This window comes from Gobius niger, assembly GCF_951799975.1.
Source record: "Gobius niger genome assembly, chromosome: 12".
Classification (NCBI taxonomy): domain Eukaryota; kingdom Metazoa; phylum Chordata; class Actinopteri; order Gobiiformes; family Gobiidae; genus Gobius; species Gobius niger.
The window spans coordinates 32941707-32955471 of NC_136863.1; the positions used below are offsets into that span (position 1 = coordinate 32941707).

Sequence of the window (13765 nt, forward strand, 5' to 3'; positions counted from 1 at the left end):
AGTTACAAAATCACAAAAAAGGAATGAAAAAGCAACAAAAAACAACATAACGTGACAGAAACGCAGCGATCACTTTTGTAGGCTTGGCTTTCAAATGAAGCGTGACACCGTCGCTTTCCAGTTGAGAAGCTTTTAGATTTGGGCAAAGCTGAACTCGAGAAAAGGCGCTCGGTTAGGACGGGAGGTAAGAGTGGAAGTGCTGCACTGGAAAAAGATCAGTATAAACATCTTAATTTGAGCACAGTAATCCAAATTTGAGTTGTTTTGACTAGTTAAGAAGTTGTTGGGCATTTGTCCCAGATTATTTCACTTGTTCTGAGATGTTTCTGACTCGTTTCGATACATTTCGTCCTTATTTCAGGTCATTTTCTTTGCCAATGGGGAAAGAAAATTGGTCTTATCTCATTGGCAATTTTACTTTCTTATTTCAAGTGAGATTGACCCTAGAACTGGTCTCAAATGTCCTCAAACAAGCAAAGCAAACTTGGTCCGATCAGGAAAAGTGTCTAAATGAGTGAAAACCGCTCAAAACAAGAAGCATTTCCTCAATTCAAGTCATTTAAGCCAATGCTTGATATTCACTTTTTGTAGTGCTGCATCTACACTCACTTGGGCCAGGCTGGTCAGAGTCCAGGGCCGTTTTTCAGTCCCAGTCCGCCCCAGGTTTTTTTCCCCAGTATAGTCCATACACATGACCTACTCATCATCTGAAGCAATAAATAACTCCACCACAAGTGCACGGACGTATTTCTAAAAACATACATTTATTGTTGACATTTGCTGGTTAACAATAAACACTGTACACCGGTCACACCTTGAAGAAAGCTCCAGTGGCGTTTCGACATCGATCCGTTTTGCCGGACGCTGTTGAAACGGCGCCCCCCTCAGGCCTCCGTTCGAAAGTGGTTCAACCTACTCAAACATTTACATGAGGGGTTAAAATACTGTACAATGTTCATTTATATTAATTCCCCTACTGTCATCATCGAGTAGCCTTTCTTTCAGCAAAAACAGGCAGTAAAACAAAAGCGATTTTTTTTTTTTAAAACACAGAGGTGCTCCACGGGACAGAAGAGTGAGATTATTATACACGATAGATAGAAACGCTGTGTATGAGACTTTACTCTGCAGGTACAAAGGACGGCCGCCGGCGCCGTCCGCACACATCCCTCAATCCCAAAAACCTACAAACGCACCGTCTTCCACACCATGGACCGGTGTTATTGGCTTGAAATGGCACTGATCCCAGAGAGAGAAGATCCTGGCGCCTCATTTGCACTTGATTCAGGAGTGAGAGGCTAAATAACAAACTGTTACATGGATGGTTTGGTCTAGTGCAGTGGTTCTCAACAGCTGAAGGGCCGGGGAGACGCCTTCAACGTATTACGAGTGGCAACCCGAAGAGAAATATGCATTCTGTGGCTGTTGCTGTTGAAAAATATGATCATTTTTGCTCAGAATTTGACATAGAAATAGAGGACTCCCGCACAAACATCTGCTGATCATAAAAAAACGATCGCAAATAGGGATGGGCATTGCCAACAACTTCACGATACAGAGATCATGATTCAGTACATGTCACGATTCAAGTGTATCGCGATAGAGGGCCCGTAATACAAGACATATTCCGAATGGTTAGTGCTGGATCGTCTGCTCCGGAGGGACAGTCTGCTGTGAAAACGGGAGATATCATGACACAAATGAAGGTTAGGGCCAGGGAAATGGTTTAACCTCTTAACTCCCGCCTGAACCGAGAGGATCTTTTTCCTCACGTCATCACATTTTTTTTTTCCATCATTTTTTTGTTGGGTATTCAACTCATTTTTGTCACTTTTTTGTCATTTTTTGTCACATTTCTGTCATTTTTTCGTCCATTTATTCGTCAATTTTTAATCAATTTTTTGTCACCTTTTTTTGTCATTTTTTATCACATCTTTGCAATTTTTTTGGTCAGATTTTGCCACATTTTTGTCATTTTTTCGTCAATTTTAAATCAATTTTTTGTCACATTTTTGACATTTGTTTGTAAATTTTGTATCAGTTTTTTGTAATTTTTTGGTCACATTTTGTCACATTTCTGTCATTTTTGCGTCCATTTATTCGTCAATTTTTAATCAATTTTTTGTCACTTTTTTGTCATTTTTTGGTCATTTTTTATCAAATTTTTGCAATTTTTTTGGTCACATTTTGTCACATTTTCGTCCATTTATTCGTCAATTTTTAATCAATTTTTTGTCACTTTTTTGTCATTTTTTGGTCATTTTTTATCACATTTTTGCAATTTTTTTTGTCACATTTTTGTCATTTTTTCGTCCATTTTTAATCAATTTTTTGTCACATTTTTGACATTTTTTTGTAAATTTTTGTATCAATTTTTTGTAATTTTTTTGTCACATTTTTGTCATTTTTTCGTCATTTATGTGTCAATTTCTTGTGACATTTTTGTGACATTTTTGACACTTTTTCATTAATTTTTCGTCACTTTTTTGTCACATTTCCATCATTGTTTTCGTCTCAGTTTTGTTGCTATTTTCCAGAAGCTTTTGGATTGGGGTAAAGCCAAACTGGAGAAAATGTGCTTGGTTCAGGTGGGAGTTAAGGGGTTAACTTTAAGGATTAGGATTATTTGTATTTTTAGACAAACCAACTCATAGATCTATACAAACTCACAGCAGACCGTCCCTCCGGAGCACACGATCTAGCACTAACCATTCCGAATGTGTAGAAAAAAGGATCTTACAGGCACATATGAGGGAAGGTTTATTATACTGAACGAGCTCAGCATTCTGAATAAAGACTATGATTATATATCTGCATATTAGAGCTGCACCATATATCGCCAAACATGTAATATCGCGACATTAGGTGATGCAATAATAATCAGGGGAAACCACAATGTATCACCTAAGTCTTCATCGGACTGAGGTCGACACATTCTTGGCCAAAAAATGCACTGAATTTATTCATTTGTAAAAGTTCTCGTTACATTTTTAGTTGATTGTTTCCTGATTTAGTCAGATTTTAGTCTCGTTGTGGTCCTGATGTGGTCTCCTTTTGTTTTGACACAATTTGCTGAAAAATGAGTAACTAATTAGAATGGAGCATGAAATGGTTTGTTGAAATATTGCGAAATATCGTTATTCACTTTTGGGCCCTGACCCACCGGTTGAGAACCACTGGTCTAGTGTTAAAGGGGGGTATTCTGCAAAATGTCATGTTATTCTGTCACTCCCTCATTAAAAACATGCCTGAAGTGCTGCCTTGGCACATTCACGTATTTCTGAGTAATCTGTAAACACTCTGATGGCGGCCATTTTAGGGATAGGTTTGCCTGAGTCCTCCTAGGAACGCCCCCACCTCCTGGAGACGCCTCCGAGCCGAGTAACCAACCACTGCTCCTCAGCAGAACCCCCTCCCCACTGATGCCACAGACAGCGTGTGGAGGGGGCGTGTCTAAAGGCTCAGAGGTTCTTAAAGAGACAGAGGCCTATTTCAAGACATTCACTACAGCCATTTTGAGAGAGACATTTTATACAAGGCAGTTATTCTAATTTACTGCATTTACAGACCAACAGAAGGTTTGTCATCATTGTAGTGTGATATAGACTGGTGCTATGGGACTGGAAAAAGCAGAATACCCCCTCTTTAACAAACTCATGAGAAAATGTGGTAAAAAAACAAAACAGATGAATAAATCCAACACTGTCGGGGGAGACGGTCGTGTCAAAACAAACTCTATCTCTGAAGTATTTGACTCGTATAAAGTGACATCATGGAGCAGAGAATGGTCTGCAGGCTGTGGTGAGTCCGCTTGAAGATGTAGCAGATATGAATACGTCCATAAACGTCCAGGCAAGTGTTGAACAATCCTCACGTATCACAATAATTCACAGACTCCTCCTCAGTCTCTCGAGTGAATGTGCAAATCTTCTCCGACGCCAAACCAAAAAAAGAAAAGTAAAAAGGTGGTTTGCAGTCCTTGAAACGCTGACGTCTCCCACAAAAGGTAAGAGACACGTTCAATGTTTGTCCTTCTGCAGAAACGGGTTTGAAGATGATCCGTTTATGTGCCACAAAGATCTGTGTATGTTTGTTCATAGTCTTCAGTCACATCAACTATCAAAGGGCAAACACACAGTTTTAAAAGCTAAGAACAACTTCTGGGACAAATCTCTCTCTCTCTCTTTTTTTTTTAAAGAATAATTAAAAATTGTAACAGGTTCCTTCCACAATCTGACTTATCTGTTCCACTGCGATACAATCTTTGGTTTGGTAACAAGGGCCTGTGTTCTGTGTGAAAATGCAAAACGCTCTGGTCGATTCCCTTCATATCAAACATTTCCCTTCATTTATTTGTCTTGTTGTGAATGAGTTGTTGAAGAGATTGGATTATTTGTTTACAAGAACCACAAATACTAAAGTGTCTATAAAACAGGCTTCACTTCTTAGTAAGAACAAGTGATGCTTCGTTAGAGTTTGATAAAAAGTTTGAAAATGGACAAAAAAAAGAAAGAAAAGAAAACCTCTGTGACGGATGCAGTCAGAGCTGGGACAGTCAGAGCTGGGACAGTCAGGGCTGGGACAGTCAGGGCTGGGACAGTCAGGGCTGGGACAGTCAGGGCTGAGACAGTCAGAGCTGGGACAGTCAGAGCTGGGACAGTCAGAGCTGAGACAGTCAGAGCTGGGACAGTCAGGGCTGGGACAGTCAGAGCTGAGACAGTCAGAGCTGAGACAGTCAGAGCTGGGACAGTCAGGGCTGGGACAGTCAGAGCTGAGACAGTCAGAGCTGGGACAGTCAGAGCTGGGACAGTCAGAGCTGAGACAGTCAGAGCTGGGACAGTCAGGGCTGGGACAGTCAGGGCTGGGACAGTCAGGGCTGAGACAGTCAGGGCTGAGACAGTCAGAGCTGGGACAGTCAGGGCTGGGACAGTCAGGGCTGGGACAGTCAGGGCTGAGACAGTCAGAGCTGAGACAGTCAAGGCCGGGACAGTCAGGGCCGGGACAGTCAGGGCTGGGACAGTCAGGGCTGGGACGGGGTCAGAGCTGGGACAGTCAGGGCTGAGACAGTCAGGGCTGAGACAGTCAGAGCTGGGACAGTCAGGGCTGGGACAGTCAGGGCTGGGACAGTCAGAGCTGGGACAGTCAGGGCTGGGACGGGGTCAGAGCTGGGACAGTCAGGGCTGAGACAGTCAGGGCTGAGACAGTCAGAGCTGGGACAGTCAGGGCTGGGACAGTCAGGGCTGGGACAGTCAGAGCTGGGACAGTCAGGGCTGGGACAGTCAGGGCTGGGACGGGGTCAGAGCTGGGACAGTCAGGGCTGAGACAGTCAGGGCTGAGACAGTCAGAGCTGGGACAGTCAGGGCTGGGACAGTCAGGGCTGGGACAGTCAGAGCTGGGACAGTCAGAGCTGGGACAGTCAGAGCTGGGACGGGGTCAGGTGGAGGTGAGTGAGGGGAGTACTGCTGTGGGCCGGGTGTGTGGGGCCACTCTGAGCCTGGCTCTGGGTTTGGCTCTGGCTCTGGCTCTGCCCCAGATTGTGGTTGTGATTGTGGGCGCCCCCCTGTGGCTGCTGCAGGATGTGCACCACGCGGCTGAGGGACTCCGTGGAGGCGAAGGCCAGGTACTGACAGCAGAGCCAGTCCTCCAGGCTCACCCCGCAGCCAGAGTCCATGGAGCGCTCCGCGAACTTGATCATCATCAGAGTCCTCTTCAGGTCCAGCCAGTTCTGCAGGGTGGCCTCGCGGTGAGGCGCTCCTGACAGGGGCCCCGTGCTGCTGCAGCCCAGGGCTGTGAACAGGTCCTCCCGGGGCCCCCACAGCAGGCACTGCAGGCAGGCGCGGGCCTCCGTCATACGGATCCTCTCTGAGGGGTTGACTGTGAGGAGCAGACGGGCCAGCTGCTGCAGGCCCTGGGAGTACAGCGAGCGCACCGGCAGGGGGGGCAGGTCGGCCCACGTGTACTCCCTCTCCTTCAGCTCAGGGTGCTCCTCAAACGGGTTGGGCCGGTGCAGCATCTCATAGATCAAGATCCCGGTCTGAAACTCGTCACACTTTCGGTACTGAGTGGCTGTGATGATTTCGGGAGCCAGACGGGACTGGTCCCGCAGAGTGCCGGGGTCGACCATCAGAGAGGACTTCTGTTTGGCCTGAGAGAAGTTACTGATGATGAGGCGGGCGGGGCACGTGGCATTAGAGGCGGCGCTGGCAGCACTCGCCAGGTTGGCCGTAGAGCCACTGTTGTTGGTCATAGAGCCGCTGCTGTTGTTGTTCTGTTCTGGGGCGTCCTGAGTGCTGGGGGGCGCGCAGTGCACCAGCAGCAGGTTCTCCAGGCGCAGGTCACAGTGCGTCACATGGAAGGGCTTCATGTGCTCCAGTCCTGAGCACAGCTGCAGCAGGAGGAGGCACACCTGTCGCTCATACAGCTCCGGGTTCAGAGTGTGCCGGGACACGCCGTCCCGCACAAAGTCTGCCACCGTCTGAAACGGGACCTCCCGAGTGATCACCACCACCCGACTCCTCAAAGACCCACAGGCCAGCCCTGCGGCCGACGGGGCTTTCTCCAGTTTACCGTTCTCTTTAGAGTCTTTGGTTTGGGCTTCATCACTTTCTTTGTCTTTCAGCTCCTCCTCCTCTTCCTCCTCCTCCTCCTCCTCCCAGGGCAGCAGGCGTCCCGGGACATCAGCCAGGAAGTGTCCACAGTCCTGCTGGATGTTGAAGTGCACGGGCAGACTCTGTCTCACGGCCAGGCTGTGGAAGAACTGCTGCTGCGTCTCCTTCACTTTGCTCCTGCAGATCTGGACACACACAGAGAGGACGGTCACTCAGCGTGTGGGACTTCACACAGGCCACATGTTTAGTAATAAATATATAAGATTATTGGCACGAGCTTCCACAAACACCCACGCTCCTTTTCAACTCTGCACAAACCAGTTGATGATTTATCTGGAGTGCTTTGTCCTAGTTGACTTTGACCTCGGTGGTCTGTGCTCTGATTTACGCAGCTTTTATGAGACGCTCACAAAGCCGCCTCCCCTTCAGCGCCGACTGTGTCACTCTCCAGGAATGCACGCGCTCCGTTTGTTTTAACATGTTTGCTCTGAGGGCACAGGCTGGATTATTGTTCTGACTCTTAACACCTCGGGACTAAACTCGCCACTTCTTCACAGTCTTTGCAGCTCCAGGCTAGGGCTGTGCAGTTAATCGAAATTCGATTACGATTTCGATTACAACAGTAAACGATTACAAAACTAGCATAATCTCAAAAAAACGATTATAATTTTATTTTATTTTTTTCAATATTTTTATTTATTTATTTATTTATTTATTTGGATTTTTGTCACTTTTTTTATGGATTTTTGTCTTTTTTTATGGATTTTTGTCACTTTTTTCCTGGATTTTTGTCACTTTTTTGATGGATTTTTGTCACTTTTTTGATGGATTTTTGCCTTTTTTCTGCTGGATTTTTGTCTTTTTTTATGGATTTTTGTCACTTTTTTGCTGGATTTTTGTCACTTTTTTGATGGATTTTTGTCACTTTTTTGCTGGATTTTTGTCACTTTTTTGATGGATTTTTGTCACTTTTTTGCTGGATTTTTGTCACTTTTTTGCTGGATTTTTGTCACTTTTTTGATGGATTTTTGTCACTTTTTTGCTGGATTTTTGTCACTTTTTTGCTGGATTTTTGTCACTTTTTCTGCTGGATTTTTGTCTTTTTTTAATGGATTTTTGTCACTTTTTGATGGATTTTTGTCACTTTTTTGATGGATTTTTGTCACTTTTTTGATGGATTTTTGTCACTTTTTTTTTATATATTTTTGTCACTTTTTTGATATATTTTTGTCACTTTTTTGCTGGATTTTTGTCACTTTTTTTTAATATATTTTTGTCACTTTTTTATATATTTTTGTCACTTTTTTGATGGATTTTTGTCACTTTTTTGATGGATTTTTGTCACTTTTTTGATGGATTTTTGCCTTTTTTCTGCTGGATTTTTGTCTTTTTTTATGGATTTTTGTCACTTTTTTCCTGGATTTTTGTCACTTTTTTGCTGGATTTTTGTCACTTTTTTGATGGATTTTTGTCTTTTTTTATGGATTTTTGTCACTTTTTTGCTGGATTTTTGTCTTTTTTTTGGATGGATTTTTGTCACTTTTTTGCTGGATTTTTGTCTTTTTTTTGGATGGATTTTTGTCACTTTTTTGCTGGATTTTTGTCTTTTTTTTGGATGGATTTTTGTCACTTTTTTGATGGATTTTTGTCACTTTTTTGCTGGATTTTTGTCACTTTTTTGTTGGATTTTTGCCTTTTTTCTGCTGGATTTTTGTCTTTTTTTAATGGATTTTTGTCACTTTTTGATGGATTTTTGTCACTTTTTTGATGGATTTTTGTCACTTTTTTTTTATATATTTTTGTCACTTTTTTGATATATTTTTGTCACTTTTTTGATGGATTTTTGTCACTTTTTTGATGGATTTTTGTCATTTTTTTGATGGATTTTTGTCACTTTTTTTGATGGATTTTTGTCACTTTTTTGATGAACTTTTGTCTTTTTTTAATGGATTTTTGTCACTTTTTTGCTGGATTTTTGTCACTTTTTTGCTGGATTTTTGTCACTTTTTTGATGGATTTTTGTCACTTTTTGATGGATTTTTTTAAAGGCAACAAATAATCGTTTGAATAATCGTGATTTCAATTATGACAAAAATAATCGTGATTATTATTTTTTCAATAATCGAGCAGCCCTACTCCAGGCTTTAAAAAACAGAAAAAAAAAACGTTCTATTGTTACAGCTACATTTACACTACCTCACACTTCTCGGAAATAGTAAAAGCAAAACGTTTTCAATAAAATAGTCATGAGTAAATTTAAAAATACATGACACTTTGTTGCTTTCCGCCACTGAAGTCTTCTCTGAATCTTCCACATACTCGGTACATTTCGAACCGCTCTGTCCACATTAAAATGACACGATGTAGGGACTCATTTGCCGCAGGTTCAGCGACGTCCGCGCGAGCCCATTAGCATGAGCAGCGGAGGAAAAGCCTTAATTGGCCGACTTCTTCCCTCCCGCCGCCGTCCGTGTTTGCCTTATTTATAAAAGCGCCGCCGAAAACACAGGGCTTTGAAGTGCGGCAGAGAGAAGCACAGTTAATAATGCCCCCTTCATCTCTCGGTTCTTGTTTTGATTTAGAAAAGTTTGCCAGGAAGCTAGAATTGGGGCCTCGTTTTTGCTCCTTCAGAGCCGTGGGAAGATGTTTTAGTGAGGGGGCGCTGAGGGACAAAATTTACCCCCAAAATACTTTTTCTGTGCATAAATCCTGTTTATTAACCTCTTAACTCCCGCCTGAACCGAGAGCATTTTCTCCAGTTCAGCTTTACCCAAATCCTGTAGGCCAGTGTAACACCTCATTTGAAAGACCTACAAAACTAAATGGATCTTTTTCCTCACGTCAGATTTTTTTTCATCACTTTTTTTGTTGGGCAGTCGTCTCATTTCTGTCAAATTTTAGTGACTTTTTTGTCACTTTTTCATCAAATTATTCACATTTTTGTTGTCAAATACTTTTTCTGCAATTTTTTCTAAATTTTTCGTCAAATTTTTCTCAATTTTTGGTTAATTTTTTGTCAATTTTTGTCATTTAAAAAAATGTTTTTTTCACTTTTTCGTCAATGTTTTCTCAATTTTTCGTAATTTTTTTTTCACTTTTTTGTCAATTTTTGTAATTTTTTGTCATTTTTTGTAATTTTTTTCTCAATTTTTCGTCAAATTTTTCTCATTTTTTTTTTACTTTTTCGTCAATTTTTTCTCAATTTTTTCTCAATTTTTCGTCAAATTTTTCGTAAATTTTTTCTCAATTTTTGTCATTTTTTGTAAATTTTTTGTCACCTTTTCGTCAATGTTTTCTCACTTTTTTTTCACATTTCCATCCTTGTTTTCGTCTCAGTTTTGTTGCTATTTTCACACCTTCTTTCCAGAAGCTTTTGGATTGGGGCAAAGCTGGAGAAAATGTGCTCGGTTCAGGTGGGAGTTAAGGGGTTAATATTGCCTGCAGTTCACAAACTATCCACCAGGGGGTGCTGCAGCGCCCTCAGCACCCTGGGTTCCCACGGCCTTGCTCCTTTAATGTGTGTGATGTGTGTTGACAAGAGAATAAGCAACAGGCCAATTTGTATAAAGATGTGGTGGAAAACTAGCTTCAGCTTCAGACAACGACTGCAGTTATTAGGTCACTTACTCTATACTTCTACCTGTGCATAAACTACTTCTCTAACTTCACCTGTAGCAACTAAGAGGTTTCAATTTAAGGACGGGCAGTTGCAGGTTTGGGGCAGATTGGTCTTTAAACACATAAGCTTTTACGAGGCAACAACAAAATTGAGGGATCTACACAATACACTGAACCTTCATCCTTTTAGGTGAGAAATTGTGACTTCAAAGGACAATTGTCGAAATGCAGTTTTCCTAGATTGTAGGATAAGTATTTGTTTTTCCTAGAAGGATTTGTTGATCCAATTCATTCCCTGATTTATCGAGCATTTAACATTGGGAATAAGGCAAACGTTTTATTTTATAACAGATCTTTCAGTAACACTTCTTAAACCCGGCCTTAAAGGGACTATAAAGAGTTTAAAAATGTTCAAATTAAGTATTTTCCTATTGTGTAGTATGAGCCCAGACCTGTTTACCACAACTGCCTCTAAAACTCTGCACTGTCGCTCAGAAAGGTGTTCATTCGGGTCTGAAGTGCCGTCATGCACGAGCTTAATATAGACCCTGTAGTTACGCGTAAGACCTGAGGTGGCAGTAGTGAGCATAAAAATGACCAACTTGCATCTAGTCCCTTTAACCAAGCACATTTTCTCCAGTTCTGTTTTACCCACAAGCTTTAAAAGCGGCGCTTATAGTGTAATGCCTCATTTGAAAGCTAAGACCTACAAAACAAGAATTCTCCTAGCATTGCTGCCACTTTTTCATTGCGTTTTGGTCACAGCTCATTTAAAAAAACGGTCTCACCTTGATGGCGTAGTTGACGGACGGGTCCTTGGCGTAGGACGCGGTGTAGTAGACGGCGTCGCCCGCCTCGCAGCAGGGCTTCCCGGTGACCAGCCTGAAGTGGGACCAGCTGTCCGTCCCGAACCTCAAGTGGTCCTTCTGTCCCGCCATGAACCTGTCTTCGCACTTGCTCGACAGTTTCCTCAACGTGTCCATGTGGAGGCCCCGTATCCTCCCGACCACCTCGTCCCAGCTGTCCAGCCCCTTGTAGAGCGCGGGTTTTGGGGCTTGCTGATGCTTCGCCGCCCCGCCGCTTCCACCGCTTCCACCGCCGCCTCGGTTGGTTGTCCTGGCCCGTCCAGCCAGACACTCCGTACTCAAATACCCCTTTCTTTCTCTCGGCGCGGAGCTTTGAGCCAGCAGGCAGGACATACTGTTGGCGGGACGGCTTTGGTGGTTCCTCTCCAGCGAGTCCCCGCTCTCGTGGTCGTGCAGGCGGTGCGGCTCGGAGCTGAGCGACGAACTCTGGCTGGCCGTCTCCCAGGTGGAGTCCAGGTCGTACAGGGGGTTGGCCACGCTCAGGTTGGTCCCGCCGGGCTTGGCCTCGCCCTTCGGCTTCGGGACCAGCTGCGGGTCTTTGTTGGACCCTAGACTGGGTTCCGTGCAGGATCGCGGGACGTTTTTCTTGGGCAGAGGCGGGGGGGTGTCTCTCTGGGGCGGGTCGTCCAAATCGAGGGAGGCCAGGGTGTCGTTGGACGATTTCATGTTGCGAGGCTGCTTCATCGGGATCATGTTGGCGCGGGATTGACCTGGAAAACAGACGGGAGACGGGGGTTTATCGGGATGTGTTGTCGATGTGACCTCCTTCCTGAGAGGCGCATGCTGTTCCCTTCATTAGCTTCATTAAAAGAGTGCGGGCCATTTGCATAACGCTGCACCGCTGACAGCGACGAACCAAACTGTGGGATTACTGCGTGGGAGGGAGAGCCGTGTTTGGAACTTGAAGACATGGAGCTATAGCTGTAATAAAGCTAGAAAGTTACCATAGAGATCCACCATGTTTGTGGGCGTTAGCAAGCATTTTGCATAGACTAACATTAGATAAAAACAGTATAAATAGTGAGAAAAACAAGCCGTGGAACAACTCCGTTAGCTGCTAAGTGAATATCAAGCATCGGCTTAAATGACTAGAATTGAGGAAATGTTTCTTGTTTTGAGCGGTTTTCACTCATTTAGACACTTTTCCTGATCGGACCAAGTTTGCTTTGCTTGTTTGAGGACATTTCAGACCAGTTCTAGGGTCAATCTTGCTTAAAATAAGAAAGTAAAATTGCCAATGAGACAAGACCGATTTTCTCGCCCCATTGGCAAAGAAAATGACCTGAAATAAGGACGAAATGTATCGAAACGAGTCAGAAACATCTCAGAACAAGTGAAATAATCTGGGACAAATGCCCAACAACTTCTTAACCAGTCAAAACAACTAAAATTTGGATTATTGTGCTCAAATTGAGATGTTTATACTGATCTAGTTAATTACTTTTTTCAGTGTGGGTCACTACTGGTAAATACATCGAACTCAGTGTAGAGACCAAGTGTCTCCTGTGTTTTACCTTTTAAAATTTCTATTACTTTATTATCACTGCTAATCCGATGATACTTAGCGATATAGCATCAAAGTCCTGAACTCTTTATCAAAGCTACAGCATCTGGATGTGGATGTATTTTCTACCAAACATACAGAGAAACGGAAAGGGGCCAAATTTGTATAACAGTGAATGCTAACCATTATGCTAACGTTAGCTTCATGCTCATGCTAGCCACTGTCTACAGTAGGTTTATACTAAACATTAAACTGACTTAAGGTTAAAGGAGGTTAAAGGAGCTATAATCCCAAATCAATCTTTTTTTAGAGGGGCAAAGATGACTGTAGTGGTGAAAACTGTTTGGTTCGCCAGGACAATGGCGGCCATTAAACATAATGACATAATATTAAACAAAATAAAAGTGGATCAAAACTGGCTATGCTGCAAAGTTGAAAAGTGTATGACTATTAAGTACATGATCCTTATTAATAAATCCTACAACTATGCCAGACTAAAACTTTTCATGGCTGAACTTTAATTCCAATGACTTTATGCATATTTTCATGATATGTTAAACCCAAGAGTTTCTGAGAAGACGGATATATTTCACTTTGAATACTCTGTTCGAGAGTTACTCCCAACTCCCATTGGCCCCCCCGACTCGCACAGCCACTCTCGGTCAGGAGATGGACCCGGGGAAGTGTCTCGGGAGGGAGAAGTCAAGTTGATCCCAGTGGTTTAAAGAGGCAAACTTATCCCCGGCTTGAGAAGTGACCGAGGGGGCTGGAGGGCGAGAGGTTGATTGGACTTTTATTGTTCTCTGGAGAGCAGCTGAGGAAAAGATAATGGAGGGAGAAGGATTTGTGTCGGACTTTGGAAAAGAGGAGAATGTACCAGACACAGCGTCTGGCGTGTTAACACTTCTGAGGCTTTTTGTTCTTTTTTTACTATGTGTTCTGTGAACTGAATCTTTATCTAAAACCTACATTGTTCATCAATTAAAAATATATTAGGTCTTTTCCAAAATTCTTACAGCCATTTTAGTGGCAGTTACTTGTATGTGGCATTTTACCATTTTACATTCATGAATATTTATTTTGTGAAGGAACAATACATGTGCACATTGGACACTGTCCTCTTCTTCTTACTGCAGACTTTGTCTTATCATGATACAATATTTAATTTA

The 13765-nt window shown here is 43.0% G+C and overlaps 1 protein-coding gene across 3 annotated transcripts in view; it reads right to left on the minus strand.

Moving 5' to 3' along the window:
• Nucleotides 1–5404: 5404 nt before the first annotated feature.
• The window catches only part of peak1 (pseudopodium-enriched atypical kinase 1), a 174550-nt gene continuing 166189 nt past the window's right edge, over nt 5405–13765 (minus strand). For all 3 annotated transcript variants that reach the window (XM_079567380.1, XM_079567382.1, XM_079567381.1), the window contains 2 exons: nt 11015–11802; nt 5405–6793 (listed from right to left, as the gene is read on the minus strand). In XM_079567380.1, coding sequence (XP_079423506.1) covers nt 5417–6793; nt 11015–11802 — 2165 coding nt within the window. In that variant the 3' untranslated portion in view covers nt 5405–5416. The remainder of the gene's footprint in view (nt 6794–11014; nt 11803–13765) is intronic.